This window comes from Dasypus novemcinctus, chromosome 3 (genome assembly GCF_030445035.2).
Source record: "Dasypus novemcinctus isolate mDasNov1 chromosome 3, mDasNov1.1.hap2, whole genome shotgun sequence".
NCBI lineage: Eukaryota > Metazoa > Chordata > Mammalia > Cingulata > Dasypodidae > Dasypus > Dasypus novemcinctus.
In genome coordinates, this window is record NC_080675.1 from 184,223,781 (window position 1) to 184,249,423 (window position 25,643).

Sequence of the window (25,643 nt, forward strand, 5' to 3'; positions counted from 1 at the left end):
GGTCTGGTCTGTACTCCTGGAAAACCTTTGGTGCCTTGTCTCCATGTGGATTCTAATAAATGGTCAACAGCAGGGCAAGATGGCACCATCCAGTGCCTAAGGGACTTACATTTGAGGCTTCAGTTTTGATAAAATGATAAGTTTTTTATATCAGTGTTACAAACATGAACTATTGTTGACGGAGTTTTATTAAAGAAGCCAGGTCATGTTGTAGAAAGAGCATGAACTTAGAATTGAAGTGGGCTGCTCTTTTAATAGCTGGGCGTGTTACTTAATCTCTCTGAGACTGAGTTTTGCCACTTGTAAAATTGTTTAGTGAGTGTTAAATGGAAATAATGTGACTGATATGTGTGTGTAAGTGTCCTTTTTTCATATCATACTTAAATTGTTGGATGACCAATTACTTTAATTTTTTTGTTCCTTCTGATTTATTATTAAAAGGGATATTTTGACAGAAAAATGAAAGAAAATATCTTCCCTTTTTATAAGAACTTGCTTTACCTTTCCAGGGCATAAAAGAACATCAAGTTTTGACATAACAAGAATTCAGTAACAAATAGGTATTTCAAAATATTTTTCCTATCACTTAAGGCTAGAAACTTTTTTTTTCAGCTTTCCTTCATATGGGGACCAGGCTTTGAGGGTCTATGAGATCACATCCATTTCAGAAAGTTTCTCTGGCAATAACCTGATTGCTAAGTCCTTGTGGTGGTTTGAAGTTGTATGGACCCCAGAAAGACATGTTCTTAAACATAATCTGTTCCTGTGGGTGTGGACCTTTTGATGAGGCTACTTCAGGTAAGGTATGACCCACCTCACTCAGGATGGATCTTAATCCTCTTCCTGGAGTCCTTTATAAATGGAATGAATTGAGAGGGGAAGAGAGAAAGCCATGGAAGCAGGGAGCTGAAAGCAAGAGAACCCATAACAGAAGGGAGAGGCCAGCAGATGCCGCCATGTGCTTTGCCACATGGCAGAGGAGCCCAGGAGCACCAGCAGCCAAGCTTCATGAAGAGAGCACGGCCTTGACGATGCCTTGCTCTGGACATTTTCCTGGCCTCAAACTGTAAGCTAATGAATACCCATTGTCTAAGCCACCGCACTCCATGGCATCTACTTTCAGCAGCCTGGGAATTGAAATGGTAGAGGCCAGAGACATGGTGTGCCCAGGTCCATTCCCCAGCCCACTTTCCAGGCACGCTTGAACCCCTGTGCTCTCACCTAGAGGTGGACACAGGCAACCGTGCGATTAGGCCAAGGCGAAACCTTGCTGAGGGTTACTTCAGAACAGGCCACAGAATGTGAAGCTACAGATGAACCAGCAGTTCATCCTTCATTGCCTAAAATAAGCCTCAGTGCCAGGCCTGGTCCCAGAAGAAAGGAAGCCTCCTGAGCTTGGGAGTAACTCCATAGGACAGTGTCTTTGAGCTAAGGGAGATGGCTCATCCAAGTAGGGACCCTCATCGTCGGGAATGTCAGAATTAGGAATTATACCTGTCCAGTGTCCACCATGTTAAGTAAAATAAAATGGCCACCTGCATTAGGCATTGCTGGGAAGGACCCCTTCCTGAGAAAGAATTTTCCAGAAGACAAAAACAATTGACCTGCAGGGGCTTTCCAAGAAAACGAAACTGGGATTGCACCCACAGGACTGCACATAAGCCACATCTGGTGATAAACCATTTTTGGTCCAGTAGAGATGGCTCATCAGACTGGACTAACACACCACACTCATCAATGTCTCCCCACTCGGTGGAAACTTAACGTTAGCCAATTAGACCATCTTCTCGCCTGCCTCTGCAGTTGTCCTATACAGGTGCCCCCTCCCACCTCCTCAGTGGCACTACTTTCCACATCTGGTTTGGATGCCACCCGATTCATGAATTATAAACTGCTCAAATAAACTCCCATAAATGATTATCTTGTCTAATATTTTAATAACAATAACCAGAGCACTGTTCAACATAACCAGTCAGTATTTGCATGATGAATAAATAGATATCAGTTTATGCTCTTAATTCACTATCTTTTAACCTTCTTAGGAATCTCCTCCAGTTACTGCTTAGTTTCCTGTACAAACTCCCATCCTCTCCTACATTCTTCCCTCTCTCTGTCTGCATTTGTAGTGACTAGGGGAACTCTCATTCACACACTAGAGGAGAAGCAAGGAGGATAACGAGCAGATGATGCACATGGCAACATTCTAGAAGACTCGGGCATTGCATAGAGTAGAAGGAACTAGCAGCCGCGTGGACGGGGAGGAGAGAAGGGCAGGCAGTGCGTGGCCTTTGAGCAGTGTGATGATGCACGTGCTCTCTCCGCTCAGATGATCGACATGCTGTACTTCGTGGTCATCATGCTGGTCGTGCTCATGAGCTTTGGAGTTGCCCGTCAAGCCATTCTGCACCCAGATGAGGAGCCTTCCTGGAGGCTGGCCCGAAACATCTTCTACATCCCCTACTGGATGATCTACGGAGAGGTGTTTGCAGACCAGATAGACCGTAAGAATAGAATTAATAGTAAGATTCTCTTCCCTGCTTCCAAGGCAGATGATCAGCACCAAATTAGTGGAAGAGTATGAGCTTTTAATTTGAAAATAAAGTATTTTTTACCAAAAAAAAAATAAAGTATTTTTCATCCTGCCACAAGGCATCACGTTATGTTATGAAGAAATACTTGTAGATTATAAAATGTTGATTTTGAGACATCAGTTTAAATCTACTTAAAACTGTTAATTAGGATTCTCAAAGGGCCTCGCTTCCCTTCTGCTGAGACTGGTGAGCATCCTATTGAATCGATGTATCTCCAGTGCTGATTTCCTAGTTTTTCTCCACTTCCTGAAGCTCCTTCCAGCCAACGACAGAGAGGGTAGTGTTACTTCAGGAGAAGAAGATGGTGAGCGTGGCAAGAGGCGTCGAGGCACCCTGTCCTCTACACCATCGAGCCCACTTTCCACATCACCATCCACTTCCTCTCCACTACTGGAGTATTATAATAACCTGGATGTTAGAAAGGAAATGAGCCACGGTCCTGCCATGGGCTTCCAGGAAAGTTAGACCCTATTTCCTCCCAGCCAGGACACCTCTTGCGTTCCAGGTACATGAAGCCCAGTGTCCTGTGCCCATTCCACTAGGGACTACAAAAGCACCACCAGTGAGGGACACTCTCTGGTTCATTTTCATGTCAGTTCAGATGTTCGTACTTTATCATAAAACAGCACGGTAATCGGCGCGTCTGCTGCTTCCAGGGTTCTGCTCATCACAGAGAGACAGTCCCTAGCATCCCCCGTGCAGGATTATCTCCTGGCACTGCATGACACTGATGACTACTTTGCACCATGCCTTCTTTCTAGCTTTTATGCTGTGATTCTGAACGCATTATTGCAAGAATTACAAAGCCAATTCTTGATTGTGTTTGTAGTGTGGAAAACCAGAATATAAAATCTAACATGGTTTCCTAAGCATGTTAGCTTAGGTAAGTGTACATACATGCTAAGAGTCCCTCGACTCCAGACATAAGGTGTAAAATTTCCTTTTTACTTTATTAAATCTAGTAATGATAGAAGATGGCGATGCAGGTACACTTGGGGCTATCCTATTTTCAGTAATACCATTAAATGTGAGCTTTGGTTCTCGATTGATGGTTACATGATAATTTCGTATCTCTTTGTGTTTATGATGTGTCTGTGTGGGAACACAGGGAAGATTTCTTTGATTGGTCAGCCTGTAAGTTAAAATGATCTGGGGGAGTGGGTGTAGCTCGAGTGGCTGAGCACCTGCTTCCCATATATGAGGTCCCAGGTTCAATCCCTTGTACCTCTTAAACAAACAAATGAAAAAATCAGCTTTCATTCAGGAGCGCATGTAGCTCAGGGATTGAGCGCCTGCTTCCCATGTACAAGGTCCTGCATTCAATTCCCAGTATCTCCTTAAAAAAAAAAAAATCATCTGCCAGCAGCATCATGTCTTTGCACACTTTTTTTAAGTAGTGAGATTTTGCTATTGCTTATGACATATGGTAAAATATAAATTTGTGAAGAAATATATTTTCTATAGTTAATAATGTGAAAATTCTTCCAAATAGATCACTGCTTCCAAACATGCATCTGCAATTCCCAAGTATGAGTTCTTTGCACTTCTTGACAGCAAAACTGTTCTTTTGTTGTTAAATCTTTTGATTTAATTTTCTCTCAACTGTCTTCCTTCCTTTCTTGGTGCAATTGAAAAAAATATCCTGCTTTCCACTTGCTGTACAGTCTATGCCATGGAAATTAACCGTAAGTCGACATGGAAATGATGATTCTGGTCCACAAAATGTGTTTACTGATTAGCCTTTTTCTTTGCTGATTACCGATGGTCTTGCAGAGGTTTCAAATGCCTTTCATGGTTTCTGGTGCTAATACTTTTTAAAACTGACATGAAAGTCAGTGGACTGTAAATTCATGAAGATTACTTCACTAATCACTGTTGGTGATCATCATATTTTTTTCCTTCAGGAATTTGGTCCCACATTGTAAAAGTGGCATTTCAAATAGCAGAGAAAAGAACGGATTATTTTTTTAAAATGGCATCCAAACAGTTGATGGACAAATTTGGGGGTACAGCAGTATTTAATCCCTACCTCTCACCACATAACAAATTGTTCTGAAGTTAATATACCAGTGGAACCAAGAAATCAGCCAGAAGAACATTAGCAAGTGATAATTAACCAGAAGCCTGAATAACTTTCTGTTGGGTAACAGCCAAGGAAGATAGATTTGTCAGCTTTTAAAAGTTAAGAACTTCTATATATCAAAAACACAAGTTCCTGCTCCATGGGACGAGCAACTCTGAGGGCAGAAATCAGTTCCTAAATGTCTTCTTTGTGTGAGTTGATATATTTCACACAGAGCTTGTGAAGTCAGAAAAGAAATCGCACTAGAAATAGACAATTTCATAATATGCTATTGATCCTCTTTATTATGTGTAAAAAAACAAACACAGAAACGCGAACTCTGGTTGCAGCTCCCTGTGGAGAAAACCTGTACGACGAGGACGGCAAGCGCCTCCCGCCCTGCATCCCCGGCGCCTGGCTGACGCCCGCCCTCATGGCCTGCTACCTGCTGGTGGCCAACATCCTGCTGGTCAACCTGCTGATCGCCGTCTTCAAGTAGGTGCCAGCGTGGGGGCCGGCGTTCGGGACTTCCCGCTTGACAGACTTGCCATTTCGTCTCAGAAGGCGGCACAGAATTTTGCTACAGGTTTTAAAAGGACGGAATCCTTTGCGCTCTTTCGTTCAACCACAGATGAATCCATTTCAGTGTAGTCATAAATCACGCACTGACACCAATTAAGTAACATTTAGTCTTTGGTTAGTAATCTAACACTTGCGCATGCATTTTTATCTCGTGAAAACATTCTTTTTTTTACAAAAGTTTCTCGTGGTAGTTGCGCTTTTAATTCACCATCAGAGGTACAGAAAGCAATATGAATTTCATGAGCTGTTGCAATTATTGTGATATAATGTAAAAATTTTTCTTTTGACTTGCGGAATAGAAGATAAAATGGCCTAGAAAAGAAAGGGCTTGCATTAGTAAATCTAGTTTCCTGTAAAACTTGATCATTTGGAATGATTTGTTGAGTATGTGACCATGCTTAATAAATGTTGAAAAAATTTATTTTTGCTTCTAAAATGAAAAATATGAGGGAAAAATAAACTCTTAGAACTTAACAGGATATTGGAGAAAATGTGATTCAAACTCCTGGCTTGAGAGATGAGAAAACTAAGGTAATGGGAAGTTGAGTGGCTTTTCTGAGGTCCCAGGGTTGGTAAACCACAGGTTTGATCAGGGATTCCAAATTGTAACCACAGTGTGCCTAGTGCCTCCTGCTAAAAGCTAAAATAAGGTAAAGATTGTACCCACTGGAGCCCAAAAGTACACTCCTTCAATCAAATCAGCTCAATAACTAATCTATTCAGTGACACACACACAAAAAGTAGTCAGCTCGTTGTCTGACCCAAAGGAAAGTTTAAAGGCATCAAAATGCCTCGTCGACTAGCTCATACCTCAAAGTATATGGAACACAGCCTCCTGGGCATAGGAATCAGCAGACTGTGGTGAAGTTTTGAGGAAATCAGTAGATAGCAATGTCAAATACACTAAAGCCCCAAGAGTATTGAGGGTAGATAATCCACACTGACAGATAAAACAACAGAAGAGAAATCTAGACGCCGATCCCAACTGGCACTAAATGGCCTCGTTTGTAGCTCAAAGTGAGTAACTGGCTTTTCTGGGCAATGACATTTAAAAAGCAATATAACTAACTGTAAAGTTTTCTTCTTTTTAAAGCAATACGTTCTTTGAAGTGAAGTCAATCTCCAACCAAGTGTGGAAATTCCAGCGATACCAGCTGATCATGACGTTCCACGACAGGCCGGTGCTGCCCCCGCCCCTGATCGTTCTGAGCCACGTCTACATGATGGCCACGCGCCTGGTCGCGCGCTGGAGGAAGAAGAAGGAAGGCAGCCCCGAGGAGCGGGATCGGGGGCTGAGTACGTGCAGGGCCTTTTCAGTTTTCTCCTGGGCTAGCTTCAAAAATTAAAAAAAAGAAAGGTTCTCCTGGACACGCTCGCAGAGATCTCCCTGAACTCCTCGAGTGGGTGAAATGGCGCTCGGTCCAGCTGCTCTTTTCGGAAGGCCTTTCCTCTTGTGCCAGTCGTATCCTAGTGCTGTTTGTCTTTCTGTAATTAACGTTATCGAAAGCCAGCTAGTAAAGAGATCGGAAGCCAGCGTTCTTGAAAATAAATTTTCTATGTAAACTCAGGGTTCCTTTCAAAATGTTTTGATTTATTGCATCTGAAGAGGATGAGGAAATGAGGCTATTTGTCTAGACTCTATTCACAGAATACAGGCAAAACGTTTTCCAGGAAACAGTCCTGGGTGTCATCTGATGGGTGTTACGACGACGAGCTGTTCTGGGGACAACCCGTGCCCTCAGCAGAGGACCGGCTGGCCGGAAGGGGCTGTGTCCCCACGTGTAGGGTCAGTCAGCTGTAGAGGGGGTGCTGCGTGGGTGAACCTCGCAGTCGTGATGTGAGTGGAACGAGCCAGACCCCAGAGGACAACGAACACTTAGATGAGATGTCTAGAAAAAGCAAATTCGGGTGGAAAGCTCGGGGAGTGCCGGGGGCCAGGGGATGGGGGAGAGGGGAGCTGCTGCTTTGTGGGTACAGTTTCTGTTCTGGGTCTTGAAAACCTGAGTAACGGGTGGTGGTGCTAGCCGCACAACATCGTGACTGTGCTTGTGCCACTGAGCGTACACCTTAAAATGGTTAACGTCGGAACTCTCCTATTGTTGCCTGCACGGGGGACGAGGCTCTCCTCAGGGCTGGGTGGTGGGCCGGTGGCACCCCGGGCCCCTTTCCCACTGGACTCGCCCCTCCTTCCCCAGAGCTGTTTCTCAGCGAGGAGGAGCTCAAGCGGCTGCACGAGTTCGAGGAGCACTGCGTGCAGGAGCACTTCCGGGAGAAGGAGGACCAGCAGCAGGCGTCCAGCGAGGAGCGCATCCGCCTCACCTGCCAGAGGTGCGTGGGCGCGGCCCCCCACCTCAGCTCCGCGGACCCCCCCCCCCACTGGGCGGCGTGCAGAGGGCATTTACACGGGCGCGAGGCCCCGTGGTAACTCAGGGACACTTGGTGCAGATATTGTGGGGGGAGGGGACCTGGCAGTTCTTGCGGACCCCAGCCCCAAACAGGGACACATATCCACCTTCCGCTCCGCCAGAGCCCTGCAGCCCCTCTGCTCTGGTGGGCTCCGCGAGCCTCCCACCTTCCAGCGGGTCCTCTGCCCCTAAGGACACACCCTAACCCACTGGCACGGGTGAAGGTGCCTCCTCTGCTCCCACGAGGATTTGTGAGGGGAGAGGGGGCCTCTCGACCACTGCAGGGACTGTTTCAGACACTGGGCAGCCTCCGGCCCGCTAAAACCAGTTGGTCCATACAGGAGGCCTACTAAGTAAAGAGGAGGCCTGCTAAGTGCAGAGGGAGGCCTACTACGTGCACAGGGGGGCCTGCTAAGTGCAGAGGGAGCCTGTTAAGTGCAGAGGGGGCCTACTAAGTGCAGAGAGGGCCTACTAAATGCACAGGGGGGGCCTGCTAAGTGCAGAGGGGCCTACTAAGTGTAGAGGGGGCCTACTAAGTGCAGAGCGGATGAATGCTGAATGAACGCTGGCCTGCATGAGGGCGTCGGGGAGCAGGTCAGAGCAGGCCCAGGGCTGAGTTCTCCACACTGCACACGCACAGCACTGCTCTGCCCACAGCTGGGAGAGGTAACGGACAAAGGGCCGGTGGACTGATGGTAGAGAATACATCGCTCCACAGAGCTCCAGCAAGCGGCGCAGGGGGAAGCGGTACATCCTCCAGGACTCAGCAGCCAAGTTTCTTGATACAGAAAGGGGTGTGTGTGGATAGACGGGAAGACAGGGTCGGCGGTCCTGGGGTATTGCGGCAGCCAATTCCCCATGAGGATGAGCCTTGACATGGCCCTGGGTGTGTCCAGGCCCATCCCTGCTGCAGCCCCTGCCGCCCATGCCCCTGTGCCCTCCTCAGACCTACCACCTTGTCATCCAGCCAGACCCAGCCTGCATCTCACGGGTACCGGTACAACCTTTGGTCCTAATAAGGGACATTTTCCATAAAACTTTGAAATGCTGGCATTTTAACAGTAATTGCTAAGCTTTCAAGCTCTGAAAATTAATTCTTTGTAAGAAAGATAAGGCAGCCATCTAGAGAGCCAAAATGTTCCACTGGTTGCATATTAACTGGATTTAATCAGGGTCAGTAGTTTTTACCGTGGAAAGCGCGCGCGCGCGCGCGTGTGTGTGTGTCTCCACGCTGCCTCTCTCCCCAGCATTGTTTGGATTTTTACCATTCTTGGACAGGGTTCCAGGAACATGGTCATCGGGTCACTACCAAATTGCATTTTCCCCCGGCTCCGTGTGTGCAGTAGAAACACACTCCTTCCTGTTTTGCTTGGCCAGGGTCGCAGGAGAGTGGGACGCATTCCTGCCCGCCCCGGCTGACTCATGTGGCCCATGAGGGCAAGGGGGCTCTCCGTCCTCCCCCGGAATTCGAACCCATGGCAGAGGAGCCTGGACGAGGCAGGGAGTGGAAGTAACGTGAGCTATTTTTGCCTAACTCTGGGCCCCTGTGGTGGCGTTTAAGCTCAAGTGCCGGAGGACACAAGCTCCTCTGCCGCTTCATCCACCTTCCTTCCGCAGGGTTGTTCCTGAGGTCGGCACCACCACTCCGCCTCCTTACCATGCTTCCCTCCCCGCCACCGCACCCTCAGCTGCAGGGCGGGGCCTGCCGATGCGCTGCTCGCGCCAGTTCCTTCCTTGCCAGCTCATTGTCCCGCACCTTCTCAAACGCGGGCCAGTGAGTTGCATGACTCAGTCCTAGGACGTGCCCACGCAGGGACAAGGTTTACCCATCTGTCGTGCCCTTCCCTCCAGGCTGCTGGGAGAGCTGGCGCGTGGGAACCAAACTCACGGTTTTCTCCTGGCGCTTGGAAAGTAGCGTGTACAATTGCACCGTTTATTTTTTATTTTAAAGCAGTTCTGCTGAGATGGATTCACGCACCATATAGTCTATACAAAGTGTACAGTCCGTGGCTTTTACTATATAACCAGGGTTGTGATTCATTCAGCATCTTTTTTCATAAAATTTTAACAATTTGTAAGTTCCAGCCTGAGCCATCAAGTTCCTCGATAGGCACTTGCCACCACGAGTGCATTTTTTGTTACCCACCCATGGGCTGAGGCAGGATTTCACCCAAAGGCCCCGCAGAGAGCAAGCACAGCTGGATTTGCACCCATCACACCTGCACTGGTCCTCAAGGCCTGTTTTCGGGGGGTGCAAAGTACAGACGCCCGTAATTCGGAGGCATCACAGCCAGTGGGGGCCGCTGCTCAGTGCTCCTCTGCTGCTCTGCCGGGAGGGGGCCGCCTCCCGCCGCGCGGGCAGCCCTCCAGCACCGCCCCGTCCAGGCAGCGGCTGGCCCCGCTGGCTTCCTAATCAAGACCACGAGCTCCTAGGAGAGCCTCCTGGAGAGCTGAGGCCACACGCGTGAGCCAGACCCTTAAAGAGCACGCCTTCTCAGGATGGCCGTACTATTACGTGAGACACACTGAGAGGGATACAGTACCATCCTGTGTTTCCCTAAAGAAAGAAACGTTTTTGTCTTGAGAGGAGAAAAGAAAAGAAGAGACATGGTTTCCTACTCACTAATCTTTTAAAGCCCTTTACATTTTCTTTAAACTGCAAGAGCTGTAATAGTGATTGCAGCGAGGCAAACGTGGAGGGGCACGGAGCGTCCGGGCCGTTCAGAGCACACAGATGAGGAGCCTGCCCCAGGACTGCGAAGCTCAGTCCTCCGCTCAGTGCATCTCAGGCAGCAGCGCCCACAGAGGCTGGCCTCTTTCTTTTTGGTGGTAATATAATATTCTGTAGTTAGGACGTACCGGCATTTGTTCAGCGCTTTTTTTACCAAATGACACCCGTGTATGTGGGTCCGCTGTGTGCTGGGCACGCTTGCAGACACTTGGGATACTGTGGTAAATGTGACTTCATGAATAAGTGCAGTCCTGGTGTGTTCCAAGGTGAGGAACACAATAAAGAACAAGAGCAGCTCAGGCAGAGAAGCAGGGCTGGGTGCGCAGTCAGGCCGAGGGGCACGGAGGGCCCATCGAGAAGTGGGGTTGGAGCAGAGACTAGCAGAAGGAGCCGGCAGAACCCGAGCAGGTGCCTAGGGGAGCACTGGAAAGAGGGGCGGGCGCATGCCCCCTCAGGTGGGCACGGTCCTGACTGTCAAGGCACTGCCGGGCCCCTGGCCAGCGGGCTGGAGCCAGCGGCAATGAGCCCAGAGGAGCCAGGAGGAGGTATGCATGGAGGGGGACGGGGAAGGGCAGCCGCTCCCACCTTGGGGCTCTGCTGAGTGCAAGAAGGAGCCACGAGGGCTGAAGCAGAGGAGTCCCCGCTCTGACGCGCTTCCCCAGCCTCTCCCCATACGGCCCGGGACATGCTGAGGTTTCCCCGACTCACAGCCTGTCATCCTTGAGCGCCTAACAGAGTGGTCTTTGGACCAGGTCTGTGATGCTGAATAAGGCACTCAAGCCTGGCTCTCCTCGAGCCAGGGGACTCCCTTTCTGTGTGTGAACACAGAACGGACAGGATCAGAAGAGACCAGGCTTCAGGGTCAAGCGCCCGCCCTTTTCTCCCACGGGAATCATAGGCCCTTAGCCAGGTGCCACCCACTGACTTTACAGACAGCTCAGAAAGCTAAAGCGACTTGCCCAAGATCTCACAAGACGCTGGCCCAGTCCACGTTTCCTGCTATAGACCAGGGGTCAGCCAGCGTTTTCTGTAGCGGAGCAGACAGGAAATAGTTCAGGTTCCGGAGGTCTGTTGCCGCTGCTCACCTCTGCGGTCGTGGCGTGAAAGCAGCCACCGGCGGAGAGAGGAGTGAGCGCCGCACCCACCACCAGCTCACGTCCAGCCACTCCCCCTGGGATTCCGTTTAATTTTCACATGGCAGCAAATACTCATCTTCTTCTGACTTTCCCCCAACCTTTTCCTTTTCTCTTTTTTTTAATGTTACGTTAAAAAAATATATGAGGTCCCCATATATCCCCCACCCCCCTCACCCCACTCCTCCAACATCAACAACCTCTTTCATCATCGTGGTACATTCATTGCATTAGTGCATACATCTTGAGCACTGCTGCACCACATGGATAGTGGTTTACACTGTAGTTTACACTCTCCCCCAGTCCATCCAGTAGGCCATGGCAGGACATACAATGTCCAGCATCTGTCCCTGACCAGGACAACTCCGAGTCCTGAAAACGCCCCCACATCTCATCTCTTCTTCCCTCTCCCTGCCCTCAGCAGCCACCATGGCCACTGTCTCCACATCAGTGCTACAGTTTCTTCCATTACTAGTCACAATGGCTCCATAGTAGAATATCAGTAAGTCCACTCTAGTCCACACCCTATGCCCCCAACCTTTCACGTGGGTAAAAGCCCGTTTTAACTCGCCGGCCACTCACGAGCAGATGGGGGCCAGACCGCCTGCCTGAGCCTTATTCTGCTGACTCCCGCCCCGGGTGCTCTCCAGGGCAGCCTCCGCCCCCCCCCCCCCCCCCCCCCGGGCTCTGTCACTATCCCGACTGGGGCGCCTCAGCTCAAGACCTTCCTCTGACATCTCACTGCCAGTCCAGGTCCTCCTCCTGCACCCGCGTCTTCAGGCCACCACGTTTGTGGTTTCTCTCCCCAACTTGCGCCACACCCCGGGTCCTGGGCTCGGTGAATGGCATCACCAGGCACCTGGCACAGCAAGCAGACCCTGGCATGTCGAGGCCACCCTCTCTGTCACTGACAGCCATCAAGTTCTGTGTCCTACGCCACGCTCCGCCGCTTCTCTCCTCTGCTGCACCCACACAGGTACAGCCACCTCTATCTGCCGCCCCCTTCCTGCACTTGGCCCTCATTGGTTTCCTCCTGTTTGTTTCTGCTGTCTCAAACATTTTGTGCTCTATAGACTCAGATCAGTCCGACACCCTCGAGCGCCAGCCGTGGGGGCCTGAGCTGTACATACCCCCGAAAAACATGTTCTTAAGCTTAATTCCTGTGGACTTGTCAGTAGGGCCTTTAGACGAGGCTCCTTCAGTTAAGGTGTGGCCCAGCGGCGTCGGGATGGGTCCTTATCCTCTTACTGGAGTCTTATCAGAGAACCAAGGCCACAGAGGAGCAGCCAGAAGTGAGCACCAGCAGAGCCCAGGAGAGAAGGGAGAGCCCGGGAGATGCCACCAGGGGCCTCGCCACGTGGCAGGCTGAGGACCGAGGGTTGCCAGCAGCCAGCCGGAGACCACCACAGTCTCTGGGGAGAAGGCATTGCCTTGATGACGCCTTGATGTGGACTTTACCTTCCTTCAGAGCTGTGAGCTTTTAAAATTCCCATTGTTTAAGCAACCCATTGTGTGGCATTTGCTCAGGCAGCCCAGGAAACCGACACACCAGCTCTCCTTGGAGGCCCTGCTGACCACGCTGCTCCGGAGCCTGCAAGGCCCTGCCCAGCATGGCCCTGCCTTCCCGCTGGCCCGCCCTAGCCTTCCTGGCCCTCTGTGAGGTGCTCCAGCCAGGCTGGCCCCCATCCATTTCCTCCCGCACGGAGGAAATGTCACGCCATTCCTTCTGAAGCCTCTACACATCCATCGGATCTCTGCTCAGATGCCACCACATGCCAGCTCCTTATGGAACGCTGCTCAACCAGCTCACCCTTTCACCTCGGTCAGGAGCCAGGCCCTAAGGCCCCTAGGCAGGGGCCGCCCTCAGCTCTGGTCACCCCTGCATCCCCAGGCCTGCACGTATCTCCGCCTGCACGTATCTCCATAGGTAGGAACTTGATCTTCTGAATGCCCGAATGTCTCAGAAGTTTATCTCTTGACTTGAATGCAATTGTCATCACAGCCTTAATGAGTTCTCCTCCTGGAAGAGCAAATGAGAAATCACCTCTGCTCCTTGTGGACTAGAAACATCAGCTTTACTATTCGGAACCAGGAGTGGGCTTGGCACAAATGACTGTCCCATCACCATCAGAAGGCCACTTATTACCAGCAACACCAAGCAGGCGGGTGCAGGCTGCTTGGCAGGTACTGGGTCCTTGGCAGGTACAAGGTCCTTGGCAGGTACTGGCTCCTTGGCAGGTACTGGCTCCTTGGCAGGTACCGGCTCCTTGCTCAAAGGGAAAATCTAGGACCCTCAAAAGGGCTGCTGGGGAGCAGACGTGGCTCAAGCAGCTGGGCACCTGCTTCCCACATGGGAGGTCCTGCGTTCGGTTCCCAATATCTCCTAAAAAATTTAAAACAACCAAAACAAACAAAAAAAAGCAACTCAGGGAGCCGATGTGGATCAGTGATTGAGTGAGGTCCCAGGCTCAATCCCCAGCCCCGGGACCTAAAAATAAAAATAAAAAAAGGCTGGAGGGATGAGAACAATTTATAGACAACTTCTGCCTTTTGGCCAAGGCAGTGCTCTTCAACCTCATTGCTCAATTCTCATCGTACCAGGTCAACAGCTGGTAGCATGTATCTTCAGCAGTTGAGGCTATAGGACATCTCTGTGTCCTCTGAAAATACTCTGTTGAACACATCATTCTTTCCATGGTGTGAGGTCCCTTAATCACAAGTTCACAGGTTGGACAGATGATTAAACTTCCTTTTCTCAGACCATGAGAATTACATGAGGGTGTACTTTCCTTTTTTCTATGACTGCAAGGAAGCTTAGCACCAAACAATGTTTAATTATAGTAAGTACATTAGTATAGGTTTTTTTAAAAAATGTGGTATATTTCCTCCTCTTTACATTTTTTAGATATTCTACTTACATTGACAAAGTCCAAAGTATGCAATTGATTACTCATAAATTATACATTTTAAGTACAGTTGACCCTGAACTTAAGGAGCTGTAGGTCTCAGACTGGCTAAGCCTATTATAGCAGGTTCTGATCCCCCCAAAACCTTCTGGGTTAGGTAGTCCCCTGATAGACTTGTGGATCTGGTGGTTAAGGTGTTGGATACCCTGTAGACTTGATGGGAAATGAGCAATCCATGACCTTGAGATCTTCTTGTTTGGCATCCTTATCCCATGTGACCAGGCAGAGAAGGTGCTGACAGCGGTGATCCCAACAAAAAGGAGAAAAACAAGACACTACCTAGAAGAGGACCCGAAAGGGAGAATAGTCTTAGAAAGAAGGACGGGGATTCTTCTGATGTAGAGAAGGTCATCGAAAGACAAGCACGCAGGGTTGGAGAAGTTTGGGGAAGATACCATCTGAATGTCTTCATTTTAGAAATTAATTGGAGTTGAGTTTGCTGGGATGATGGGAGGGGAGTGGGATTAAGTGTTAGAGTTTTGAAGTGCCTAGAGATGACACTTTCGAAGAGTGTCAAAGAACATTGAGTGCCAATGCAGAAAAGGACTCAGGCATGAGGCAGAGATAAAACAAAAATATTAGGTTTATTAGACATCAAAGTTGTACTGGAGGGCATGGCTCAGTTCTGAACAAATGCACCCCCTCTAGAGTGGGACCACCCACCCCGTCACAGGCAGCCTAGGTGCTGAGGGAAGTCTGTTCCCCTCACACAGGTGACCAGACTTCCCCACTCAGCTTTCCTTAAAACCAAGACACGCGCAAGGAGTGCACCCATAAGGAGAGCCGCCCAGCGCAAAGGAGGGAGCAGCCTGCCGAGGAATGGCGCCGCCCACACTTCCCGTGCCGCTGACGACAACAGAAGCGGACAAAGAAACAAGACGCAGCAAAAAGACACAGAAAACAGACAACCGGGGGAGGGGAATTAAATAAATAAATAAATAAATCTTTAAAAAAAATAAAATAAAACCAAGACAAAGGGGCTCCCAGAGAGAGAAAAGAGATACACTGATTTCCTGACCCCAAACTCCAATCAGAAAAGCAAGAATAGGGAAGCCGATTTGGCTCAACAGACAGAGTGTCCGCCTACCATATGGGAGGTCCACGGTTCAAACCCCAGGCCTCCTTGGCCCGAGTGGGGCTGGCCCACATGCAGTGCTGATGCGCGCAAAGAGTGCCATGCCACACAGGGGTATCCCCCGCATAGGGGAGCACCACGCACAAGGAGTATGCCCCGCAAGGAGAGCTGCCCCGTGCAAAGAAAGTGCGGCCTGCCCAGGAATGGCGCCGCACACATGGAGAGCTGACACAGCAAGATGACGCAACAAAAAGAAACAGATTCCCGGTGCCACACAAGAATGCAAGCGGACACAGAAGAACACACAGCAAATGGACACAGAGAGCAAACAACTGGGGGTTGGGGGAGGAAAGGTGAGAGAAATAAATAAAAGAATAAAAAATAAATTTTTTTTTAAAAAAAAGCAAGAATAAGCTTTGCACAGTGGTGGTATCATAGCCAATGAGGTTCATCTGAGGTGTGATTATTGCACATTGAAAACTTTTCCCAATAGTGATGACGTGGAATTTAGTCAGCATTGGCAATTTTTGACTCTCTATGGAACCTGAGAAAAATAAAAGCAAGAATAAAGGATGGCCGGGAGTGTTACTAGCGCTCAAGAGTGTTACTCTAACGGGAAGTCTGGCCCAACAGAAAGAAACGATAGGCATGGCAACAGCACCCGCCATCAGCCTTGTGGGCTTGCAGCCGGTGGAGAGGATCTGGTTCGCCTTTATGAGAGCAGGGAAGGGAAGGACATGGCCGAGGAATCATCCGCAGTCTTGGGGCGTCCACGGGGGTTGAGCGCGAGGTCACAGTGAGCCAGCAGGGCCACCGGGACCATCGGCAGTGACACGCCACAGCCCATGGGCAAGGAGCCAAAAGGCAGGCGGGGGGACACCAAGAGCTGGTGGAGCAAGTGAAACTCTCGTAGACTGTTGGTGATGGTGTAAAATGAAGAAAAAAGGGAACTAACATGTTCTGAAGAACCAGTCTACAGGGATACCACAAAGATGCTCGTGTTTGCAAAGGACAGCGTTCACATATTCCCATTGTACCATTGCACGTTCTACCACGTATCCCTGCCCAGCCCCGGGGCCCTGGTGGTGAGAGATGAAGGGCTAGGGAATGGTGTTGTTATGCCGGAAGTAAGCGTGTTAGGAAGAGCTTCACCTGAAGAAGAGGTGAGACGCAGCCAGAAGTGGCTAATCATTTAAATGACTTGAATTCTAGAAATCGTGGAGGGCTGAGGTGTGGCCATGTTGGTGTACACTCATGACGCAGCACAGTTCTAGAATCCTAGCACACTTACTTGTGGGAGGAGGGGCACCCGGCTTGCCTCAGTGGCAAACAGTGCAGCAAGAGGTGACACTGCCTCTGCCCACTGGGCCTAGACAAAGTGACCACGCCTGACTAGGCCTTTGCTGCTAACGGCTGGCCGGCACCGCCCTCCCCCTTCCTATCTCCCGCCTAGCCCAGCTCTCACTTACCCTCTCCCCTCCCTTAAACCTAATCTCTTAGTACGCTGTTTGCCCAGCAACAGCTTACAACCACCTATCAGCTTAGTAACAGTGTCAGCCTATCAAGAGTTAGCACATACTCTACTGGCCAATCACTAGCCCAATGCCAGAACATTGCCTTATATGGAAACAGCATTTGCCCTAGCCAATCAGAACCCGCCACACCACTCCCCAATCCTATATATCTGCATCCCCTTCCACAATAGACCAGACTTGTGCCATCAGCCTGTCTCCGCGACTCCTTCCTGGGTCGTGCACCCTCCACGCCTTCGAAGCCCCCGAGGGAAGCCTCAGCAGCCGTATGAGGCTTTCTTCCCCACGCCAGGGACCCCTCTCGTCCCACAACGGGACCCCACTCATCCCTTAACAGGGACCCCGCTCGTCCCACAACAGGACCCCACTCGTCCCGCAACAGGGACCCCGCTCGTCCCATAACAGGGACCCCGTTTCGTCCCTCAACTGGCGCCCAACGTGGGGCAAAGCAACCCCGCTACAGCACAACATGGGGCCAAAGCAACCCCACCACTGCACCGCTCTGAGGGTAAAGGCCCCAAGAACCTCCGCCGCCTCACTCCATAACCTGGCGGCCCCCCCCTCCTCTCTTCTCACCCCTATCTTTTCGCTCTGCATTGCTGCTCCTGAATCTTGGCGACCTCATACGGTCCACGGCAGTCTGGGAGAATCGCTGGATGGCTTTCTCCTTCCATGTCGGGGGCTTATACCAACCCACTATGATCAAGAGGCACCAATAAAACTCTCAGGAGCGTGTGCCTGAGCACCTCCACCCCTGCCTTCACCTCTGCCTCCTCCCCTGTTCTCGTCACCTTTGTGTTCGTAGTCCTACTCTCTGCCTTTTGCCTTGCCGCTACTGCTCTGCCGCGGGACGCTCATGAGCCCCAGCAACCTTTTCCCTTGCCTCCTCCTTTCGCCCCTTTGCGCCCTTCTCCTCGCTTCCCTCCTCTGGCAGGTAAGGACTCTCGTCCACTGGACTCTCGTCCATCCCTGGGACCTCTAATCGCCCAGGGCAGGACTCTTGCCGTCCGACCCTTTCAGGCCGGACTCCCGTCCCCCTCTCGCTGAGGTGCGGACTCTCGCCGTCCGATTCTAGGAACCGGACTCTTCGCGTCTGCCCTCTGGGCTGGACTACGGCACGTCTTCCCCCTTCCCCTAGTCCTTACCTATCTCCGCTCCCGGCATGGGGTCCTCCCTTTCCCGTAGCCTCTATGGCTCCGCTCCGCCCGGTTCCGCCCCCCCCCGCTACTGCTTACGCTTGCGAGAAGGACGGCTCCGCTGCTCCTGACGACGACGAGGTTGCAGGTTGACAGCCTCTTAGAAGAGACGCCCCCCGCCCGGTCGCCCCCGCCAGCTCCTAGCTCCCCTCCTTCCGCACCTTCCGCACCATCTGCCCCTGCTACTCAAGATGGCGGACTTCCGCCTTCTTCATGGTCTGCTCCCGCACCCCGAAATGGCGGATTTCCGCCTTCCTCTTGGCCTGAGCAGACCGCCGCCAAAAATGGCGAGCTTCCGCCTTCCGCCGCTGCTGCGCCCCCGGCTGCCGGGCGTGAGCCCGCCCCGTGGCCCGGATTTGGGCCTCCTGGCCCTCCTCCCCCTCCTCCTCCGGCATATAACGCTGCAACTGCCAACGCAGGCTCGGCCTGGGGGCTACCTAGTGCCCCTTGGACTTCGCACCCCCCCCCCCCCCCCCGCTAGTTCCCTCCCGGCCCCTCCTACCGACCTCCCACACTTACTCTACTTTTTAGTAACTGTTCAGTATACTATTGATTAAAAAGAATGAGAAAGATGAGATATTTCAGACAATTCAGGTTCTTTTAATAGTAGTCTTTGGTCTTTCACATGTAAGAACTTTGTTAGCACAGCAAGATGCTACCCGGGGTATTTTCCCTACAATGACTACATTTAAAAGGCAACTCTGGATAAGGAAGTAGATGGGAATTAAAGCAGCTGGATGTAAATTTTGGAGGGGATTAAGCAATTTAACCATCTATAGATCTGTCGTAAAATTAATTACAGGGTAGGAATATTCTTAGAACTCAAGCAGAGAATCCTGTAGCATCTTGAAACATGGGTTTCTTCAAGTATGAACTGGATGTAGTTGTTCATTAACAATATGTTTTTTATGTTAACATTGAACTCTATCATTAAGGAAATGTTCCCATATAATTTATGGAATGCCTTGCAGGTAAAGGGTGATCACTACACACGAAAAGATGCGCCCATAAAACAAGTTTTAATAACTGGTTTACTTCAGAGCTCCAAGTTTTTGAGTCCTGTTCTTAGGAAAGACACATAGGCAGTCTAACCATGAGAATATGTATTTCAACCTTGTGTTTAATAGACAAGAGTCTGTGCAAGGCCCAGTAAAGTTGTGCCATACAAAGGTATTCTCTTGGAAGTTACTACAAAAATTCCACCAGTTTATATGTTGTTGTACCTGTTATTTGGATGAAATATAAAACCTTTTGCAATGCCTTAACAAAAAATGTGTTTTAGTTACTTAAAATGCTTTAAGGTATAAGCCATATACAAAGGTATAGATAAAGGCATTTAGAGATTTGCTTTCATTTCACATTTGTGCAGCATTTGCAGTTCATTATCACACCTTCACGCTATCAGTGTTAGTTTTGTTTTATAAATCACAGGAGCTGGTGGAACAGTTTCATCCCTAATGGGACTAAGGACCCACCTCAAAGGTAACCCCCAAACTGACACAATACTAACCAGAAACAGCCTTTCTCTTTTCCCTCAAAAACAAATAAACAGACATTAAGAGTCATGATGGCTAATGGCAGTTGTTAATCTGGTGCCATTACCTCTCACTTTCTTAATTTAAACAAAAAGTAGAATTATATTGCTGTGTGCCAGATTTTGAGACTGATCTGGCATACGCATGTACCTGTTTAGCAGAAAAGCCGAAAGGACGAACTACACTCCAGAGAAAACGGAGGAGACGGGTACACAGCTATTATTACCTCAAGAATGAGTAGGTACATTTTATGTAATCTAAGTATCTTTTAAAAATAAATTTTAAAAATATTTTTAAAAATAAGTAAAAAAAAAAAAAGAATGACTAGGTAAATTTAGCTTTGGGTTGGGTTGTTCCCGGGTCATTTCAGTAGAGATAAACACAGTGCAGCTAAGGGTGTGGCAACCACTGTTGTCAATCAAATGCAGCTTTAAAATTCTGTTTGCAGACAGGCCCAGACAATTTATAGATTCCATTTGTTTGTAATTTGTTTTGATATATGAATGGGGAAGGCTAGCCCTCAGGAATTGTTCTTGAGGCTTGCCAGTTGAGAAATTGTGTTTTGTGGTTAGAAAAATAGCCTTAATGCCTTTTAAAAACATGTTCTTAAACAGGAGAGATTTGCTGTGACGTAAATGCTACCACAGTGTGTGAAATAAAAACTTAATGAGACTATTTTTATGATCTATAAGAAAATCCAAACCCACAAATAATTACAGAAGCTATGAAATCAAACTGGAGGAAATGGATCGAAGTAGAGCTGATAAGAAATCAGCATTACAGTTTATTAGAAATCACGCTTTGCATCGTACCAGCATCCAGGCAAATAGTCCCTTCCAGACAAGTCTTAGTCATACTAGAAAAAGAATTATACATGATTTGACCAAACGATTTGAAAATATCCAGAAGACAGCCCTGGCATAGTTTTAAAAATGAACGTTCCTTTGAAAGGTGCTCTGCCCTGTAATGAAGAGCGGTCTGTCCATCTAATTAAACAAGCCTGAGCTAGGAGGGCAGGTGACGTCCCGTACAACGGCTGGGGCGCCTCACGTCACCAGGACAGCTGAGTCCCCTGGCTCTCCGCGAACATCAGAGCGCTGCATGCGGGAGAACTGGGTTTCTCACTGGGTCCTCGAGTCCTAAGAACACTTGACTTATTCGTTTGACGAGGATGGCCTCTTCGTGCAGGGTGACTTGATCGAACGCGGGGAGGCGGGAAGGGAGGGTGGCAGCGCTTTGGTTAGGTCAGGATTAGAGGTGCTGTGGACTCGGGAGGCTGACGCTGCGCTTGCGTAGCGCTGCACGGAACACTGACGAAGTGTCAGCCTCATACTAGAGGATGGGTTTCCGGTGGCGATCACAAGGTCCCCCTTGAACCTTGATACCTATCACTACTGTGAAGCTTGGATTTTATCTTAAATGCGACGGGAAGCTGCTACTATTTTTGAGTGAAGAGCAATATGACGGTGTAGCTTGCTGAGGCAGAGGAGCTGGGTGTCATAGCTAACGTTCCTGCTTTATCAGGTTGGCACAAACGAGGTCGTATGTTTCGCTATTAAAGGAGGTGACTGAGTCCCCGAGAGGGCCTCACCACCCCTTGAATCAGCTGCAGGAGATTCAGGGACCGGCAAAGTCCCTGCCCACGACATCAAAGCCAACCGTGTGGCCTTCTCCTCGTTCTGTACTCCCGCCACTTGGCTCTCAGAGTGGGCACAGCTGTGGAAGTTCGGGGCAGAGAGGGTTAATGAAACTCCCGCTTTCTGGGTGGAGAGTGGAAAAGGGGAACCCCAGGGAGCTGGATAGAACCGAGTGATGGTGGAAGGGAGGGACTAGAGAAAGGAACCCGGTAAAGGCGTTGATGAGCTCCAGCGCTCACGCCAAGCTGTGCGTGTGTGTGTGTGTGATTCTCCTCCTTATTAGCCCACCAGAGGCATCGGGGGGTGACATCGGCAAGAATGGTAAAGTAAGGAACCAACAAAAACTGGCAGAAACGGCCAGAATTAACTTTTTCAGGACTCTGGAAACTAACCAAAGGCTTGCAGGAACTTAGGGGAACACTTATTCAAGAAAAACAGCTGGATTTTAGTAAGAACAGCGAGCTTTGTGGCATTTTAACTCACCCCAGGCTCATTCTCTGCTTCCTGGAGCAGTAGCCTTGAAAATACCAGCCCACATTCCTGGTACCAGAGGGAGCAGAAAGGACTTCAGACGCAAACAAAAATTGTAATTATGTGTTTTGTGCTGTCTGGTGACTCCCTGGAAAACAGGCTCCGAAGGCTTATTTTTATTTTACCTAACTCAGAACTGGCAGAGCGTTAAAGCAGCCAGTGGTAGAGGGGCGTTGTCAGAAACATTTGCAGGCAAATGTAAAGTTTTAGTACCTGCCACCTAAGGCAAGAGGTAACAGAGTTGGGGCAAACAATAAACCAATAAAAAAGACTGGGAGAGAAAGTGAGGGAATGAGATGTCTATAAGGGGTTTGAGACCTAAACCCTAGGAATTGATTCCTGGGAATCTAGACAGCCCCGCAGATGCACAGGACTGTGGCATGCTCAGGACAAAGCTAAGAAGGCTCGAGGCTCTGCAAACAGGTGGTGGAGGCTAAGGCAGAGTGGGAACTGCCTGACTCAGTATTGAAGATGTGCCCCAACACGTGCACAGAGACCCCACGTAAAGACTGGTGGATGTTTTTTGGATGGATGGATGGGTGGGTGGGTAGATGTGTGGGTGGGTGGGTGGATGGGTGAATGGATGGATTGGTGGGTGGGCAGGTGGATGGGTAGATGCAATGGCAAAAAAGATACTGTATCAATTCTAAGGGACAACAATAGGAGGTATGGGATTTTTTCCTTTTGGACTAATGAAAATGTTCTAAAATTAACTGAGGTGATGACACAACTCTGTGATAAAAATGAGAGCCACAAAGTATACACTTTGAATGGACTGTATAAAGCAAGGGGCTGTATAACATAGTAAATCCTGTGGTGGGAGATGGACTATGGTTATCAGAACAAATATGAGAACATTCTCTCATGAACTATAACAAATACATAATACTAATATAGGGTGTTAATAATCAGGTGGGTGAGGAAAAATAACACCAAACGAAAGATATGGACAATAGTTAGTAGTAATAGTTTGATGATGCTCTTTCATAATTTGTAACAAATGTCTCACTACAGTGCAAGGTGCTGGTGGTAGGGTGATGTATGGGAGACCTACATGATGATATGCATGTTTGCTTTGTAAGTTCACAAATTTTACAGTACACTTATTTATTTTTATTCACGTATGAATTATATACTTCAATAACAATTTTTAAATGAAAAAAAAAGCAACATTCTCCATAGAATTTTTTTTTTAAAAGATTTATTTATTCCCCCCTGCCCCCGCCCAGGTTGTCTGTTCTCTGTGTCTATTTGCTGCATCGTCTTCTTTGTCCACTTCTGTTGTCAGCGGCACAGGAAGCTGTATTTCTTTTTGTTGTGCCATCTTGTGTTAGCGATCTGTGTGGGCGGTGCCATTCTTAGGCGGGCTACGCTTTCTTTCGTGCTGGGCGGCTCTCCTTACAGGGCGCACTCCTTGCGCGTGGGGGCTCCTACGCGGGGGACACCCCTGCGTGGCACAGAACTCCTTGTGTGCATCAGCACTGTGCGTGGGCCAGCTCCACACGGGTCAAGGAGACCGGGGTTTGAACCTTGGACCTCCCATGTGGTAGACGGATGCCCTAACCACTGGGCCAAGTCCACTTCCCTCCATAGGATTTACATATGGCCCATAGTCTCAAGACATAATTTTCAACCTGTTAAGTATATAATCCAAAATAATTTGGAATATGGAAATTCTGAACTCACATGGGTAAATAAAGAATCTGTAGATATAAGCCAAGACAACACAGATGTTAGAATTATCTGACAAATCCATTAAAGCAGCTATTATAAAAATGCTTGAACAAAATTGCAAAGACTTTTGAAACAAATGGAAAGTCTCAGCAAAAATAGAAGATATAAAGAAGAACTGAAGAAAATTTTAGAACGAAAAACATAATATGTGACATAACAATTGACTAGGTAAGCTCAAGAGTAGAACTGAAATGGCAGGGGAAGAGTTAGAAAAACTGAATATATATCAATAGACATTACCCAATTTTAACAACACACAATATACTGAACAAGAAAAATAAACACAGAACACTGGGGACCTGTGAGACAAAATGTATGACCCTTGTGCCATCAGAGTCCCAGAAGAAGAGAAATAGTGTGGTGCAGAAAATTGTAAAAAATACTAACTGAAAACTTCTCAAGTTTTATGAAAGGCAAAAAACTTACAGATTCAAGACATTCAACAATGCCAAACAGGACTGACCAAAAGAAACTCACGCCCAGACACATCTTAGAAACTACTGAAAACAAAAAAGAAAGAAAACTTTTGAAATCAACCAGAGAAAAATGACACAGTACTTATAGGGAAACAGCAATTTGAATGATGACAGATTTCTCATGCAAAGCCATGGAGGTACAACGTTTTTAAGTGCTGAGAGAAAAGAGTTGTCAATCCAGAATTCTATATATCCACCACAAAAAAAAATCCTTTAGGAATGAAGATGAAATAATGACATTTTCAGACAGGAAAACTAAGAGGAATCATTGCCAGCAAACCTGCCCTAAAAGAATTACTATAGGAAACCCTTCAGAAAGAAGGAAATGATGCCAGAAGGAAATTTGGAATATCAGGAATATAAGAAGAACTTCAGAAATAGTAAGTAAATGGATAAACATAAAAATGACTCTTTTCTTGAGTTCTTTAAAAAATGTTCAACAGTTGAAAGCAAAATTTATATCATTGTCTGATTGGGTTTTCAATATATGGAGATACAATATATGACAAATATTGCCTAAAGGGAAAGGGGAAAGAGACCTATAAATTGCCATTGTTTCTACATTCCAATGAAGTGGTAAAATAGTTTGCTAAATAGACTGTGAAACATTTTTTTCTATTTTGCAATCCCTAGAAAAAGCACTAAAAAATCTATACTAAATGTGACAGTGTGAAGCTGGGTGGACCCCAGAAGATCATATTCTTAGAGCTAATCCATTCCTGTGTGTGTAAACCTATTGTCGGTGGGAGCTTTTGATTAAATTACTTCAGTTAAGGGACTCTGATTAGATTGCATGACCCAGGGTAGATCTTAATCCTCTTACTGGAGTTCTTTATAAAGGGGAGACACATGAAGAGACACAGAGAAGAACTTCTAGAAGCTGAGAGAGTACACCTCAGAAGCTAGAAACTGAAATTAACAGAACCCAGGAGAGAGAAAGCCACAGGAGCAGAGAGAAAGATGGAGGCAGGCAGAAGGTGAAAGCAACAGCACCTGGAGGAGAAGGCAGAGGCTGGCAGACCCTGCACATGCGCAGCTGCAGCTCTGGGAGAAAGCGTCTCCTGATGATGTCTCATTTAGACATTTTTCTCAGCCTCGGAACTGAAATCCCCATTGTATTAAAGCCAGCCCATTTCTGGTATACTGTCTTGGCAGCCTTTAGCAAAGTAAAATACTAAATTATAGAATCACTCCCCAACTCATTTTATAAAGCCAGCATTACCCAAAGGCAATATGAAAAAAAAAGAACATTATAGAACTATATCCCTTGGGTACATAGACACAAAAATATTAGCAAATTGAATCTAGCAATATATAAAAAGAATAATATACCACAACCAGATGGAGTTTATTCCAGGAATGAAAAGCTAGTTAAATACTTGAAACTCAATCACTGTAGTCTACCATATTAACAGCTTAAAGAAAAACAACACATGATCACATCAATTGGTACCAAG

General features: G+C 48.1%; 1 protein-coding gene and 1 non-coding gene across 2 annotated transcripts in view; both read left to right on the plus strand.

The window, feature by feature from the left end:
• TRPM1 (transient receptor potential cation channel subfamily M member 1) overlaps window positions 1-25,643 on the plus strand; it is a 110,163-nt gene that overhangs the window by 75,290 nt on the left and 9,230 nt on the right. The window contains exons 22-26 of the mRNA XM_058290655.1: window positions 2,327-2,501; window positions 4,256-4,276; window positions 5,004-5,148; window positions 6,329-6,531; window positions 7,431-7,563. Of these exons, the coding sequence (XP_058146638.1) occupies window positions 2,327-2,501; window positions 4,256-4,276; window positions 5,004-5,148; window positions 6,329-6,531; window positions 7,431-7,563 (677 nt within the window). The remainder of the gene's footprint in view (window positions 1-2,326; window positions 2,502-4,255; window positions 4,277-5,003; window positions 5,149-6,328; window positions 6,532-7,430; window positions 7,564-25,643) is intronic.
• Window positions 15,958-16,095, plus strand: LOC111761698 (U4 spliceosomal RNA). The gene has a single exon (XR_002794979.1). It is a non-coding gene; the product is annotated as a U4 spliceosomal RNA (small nuclear RNA).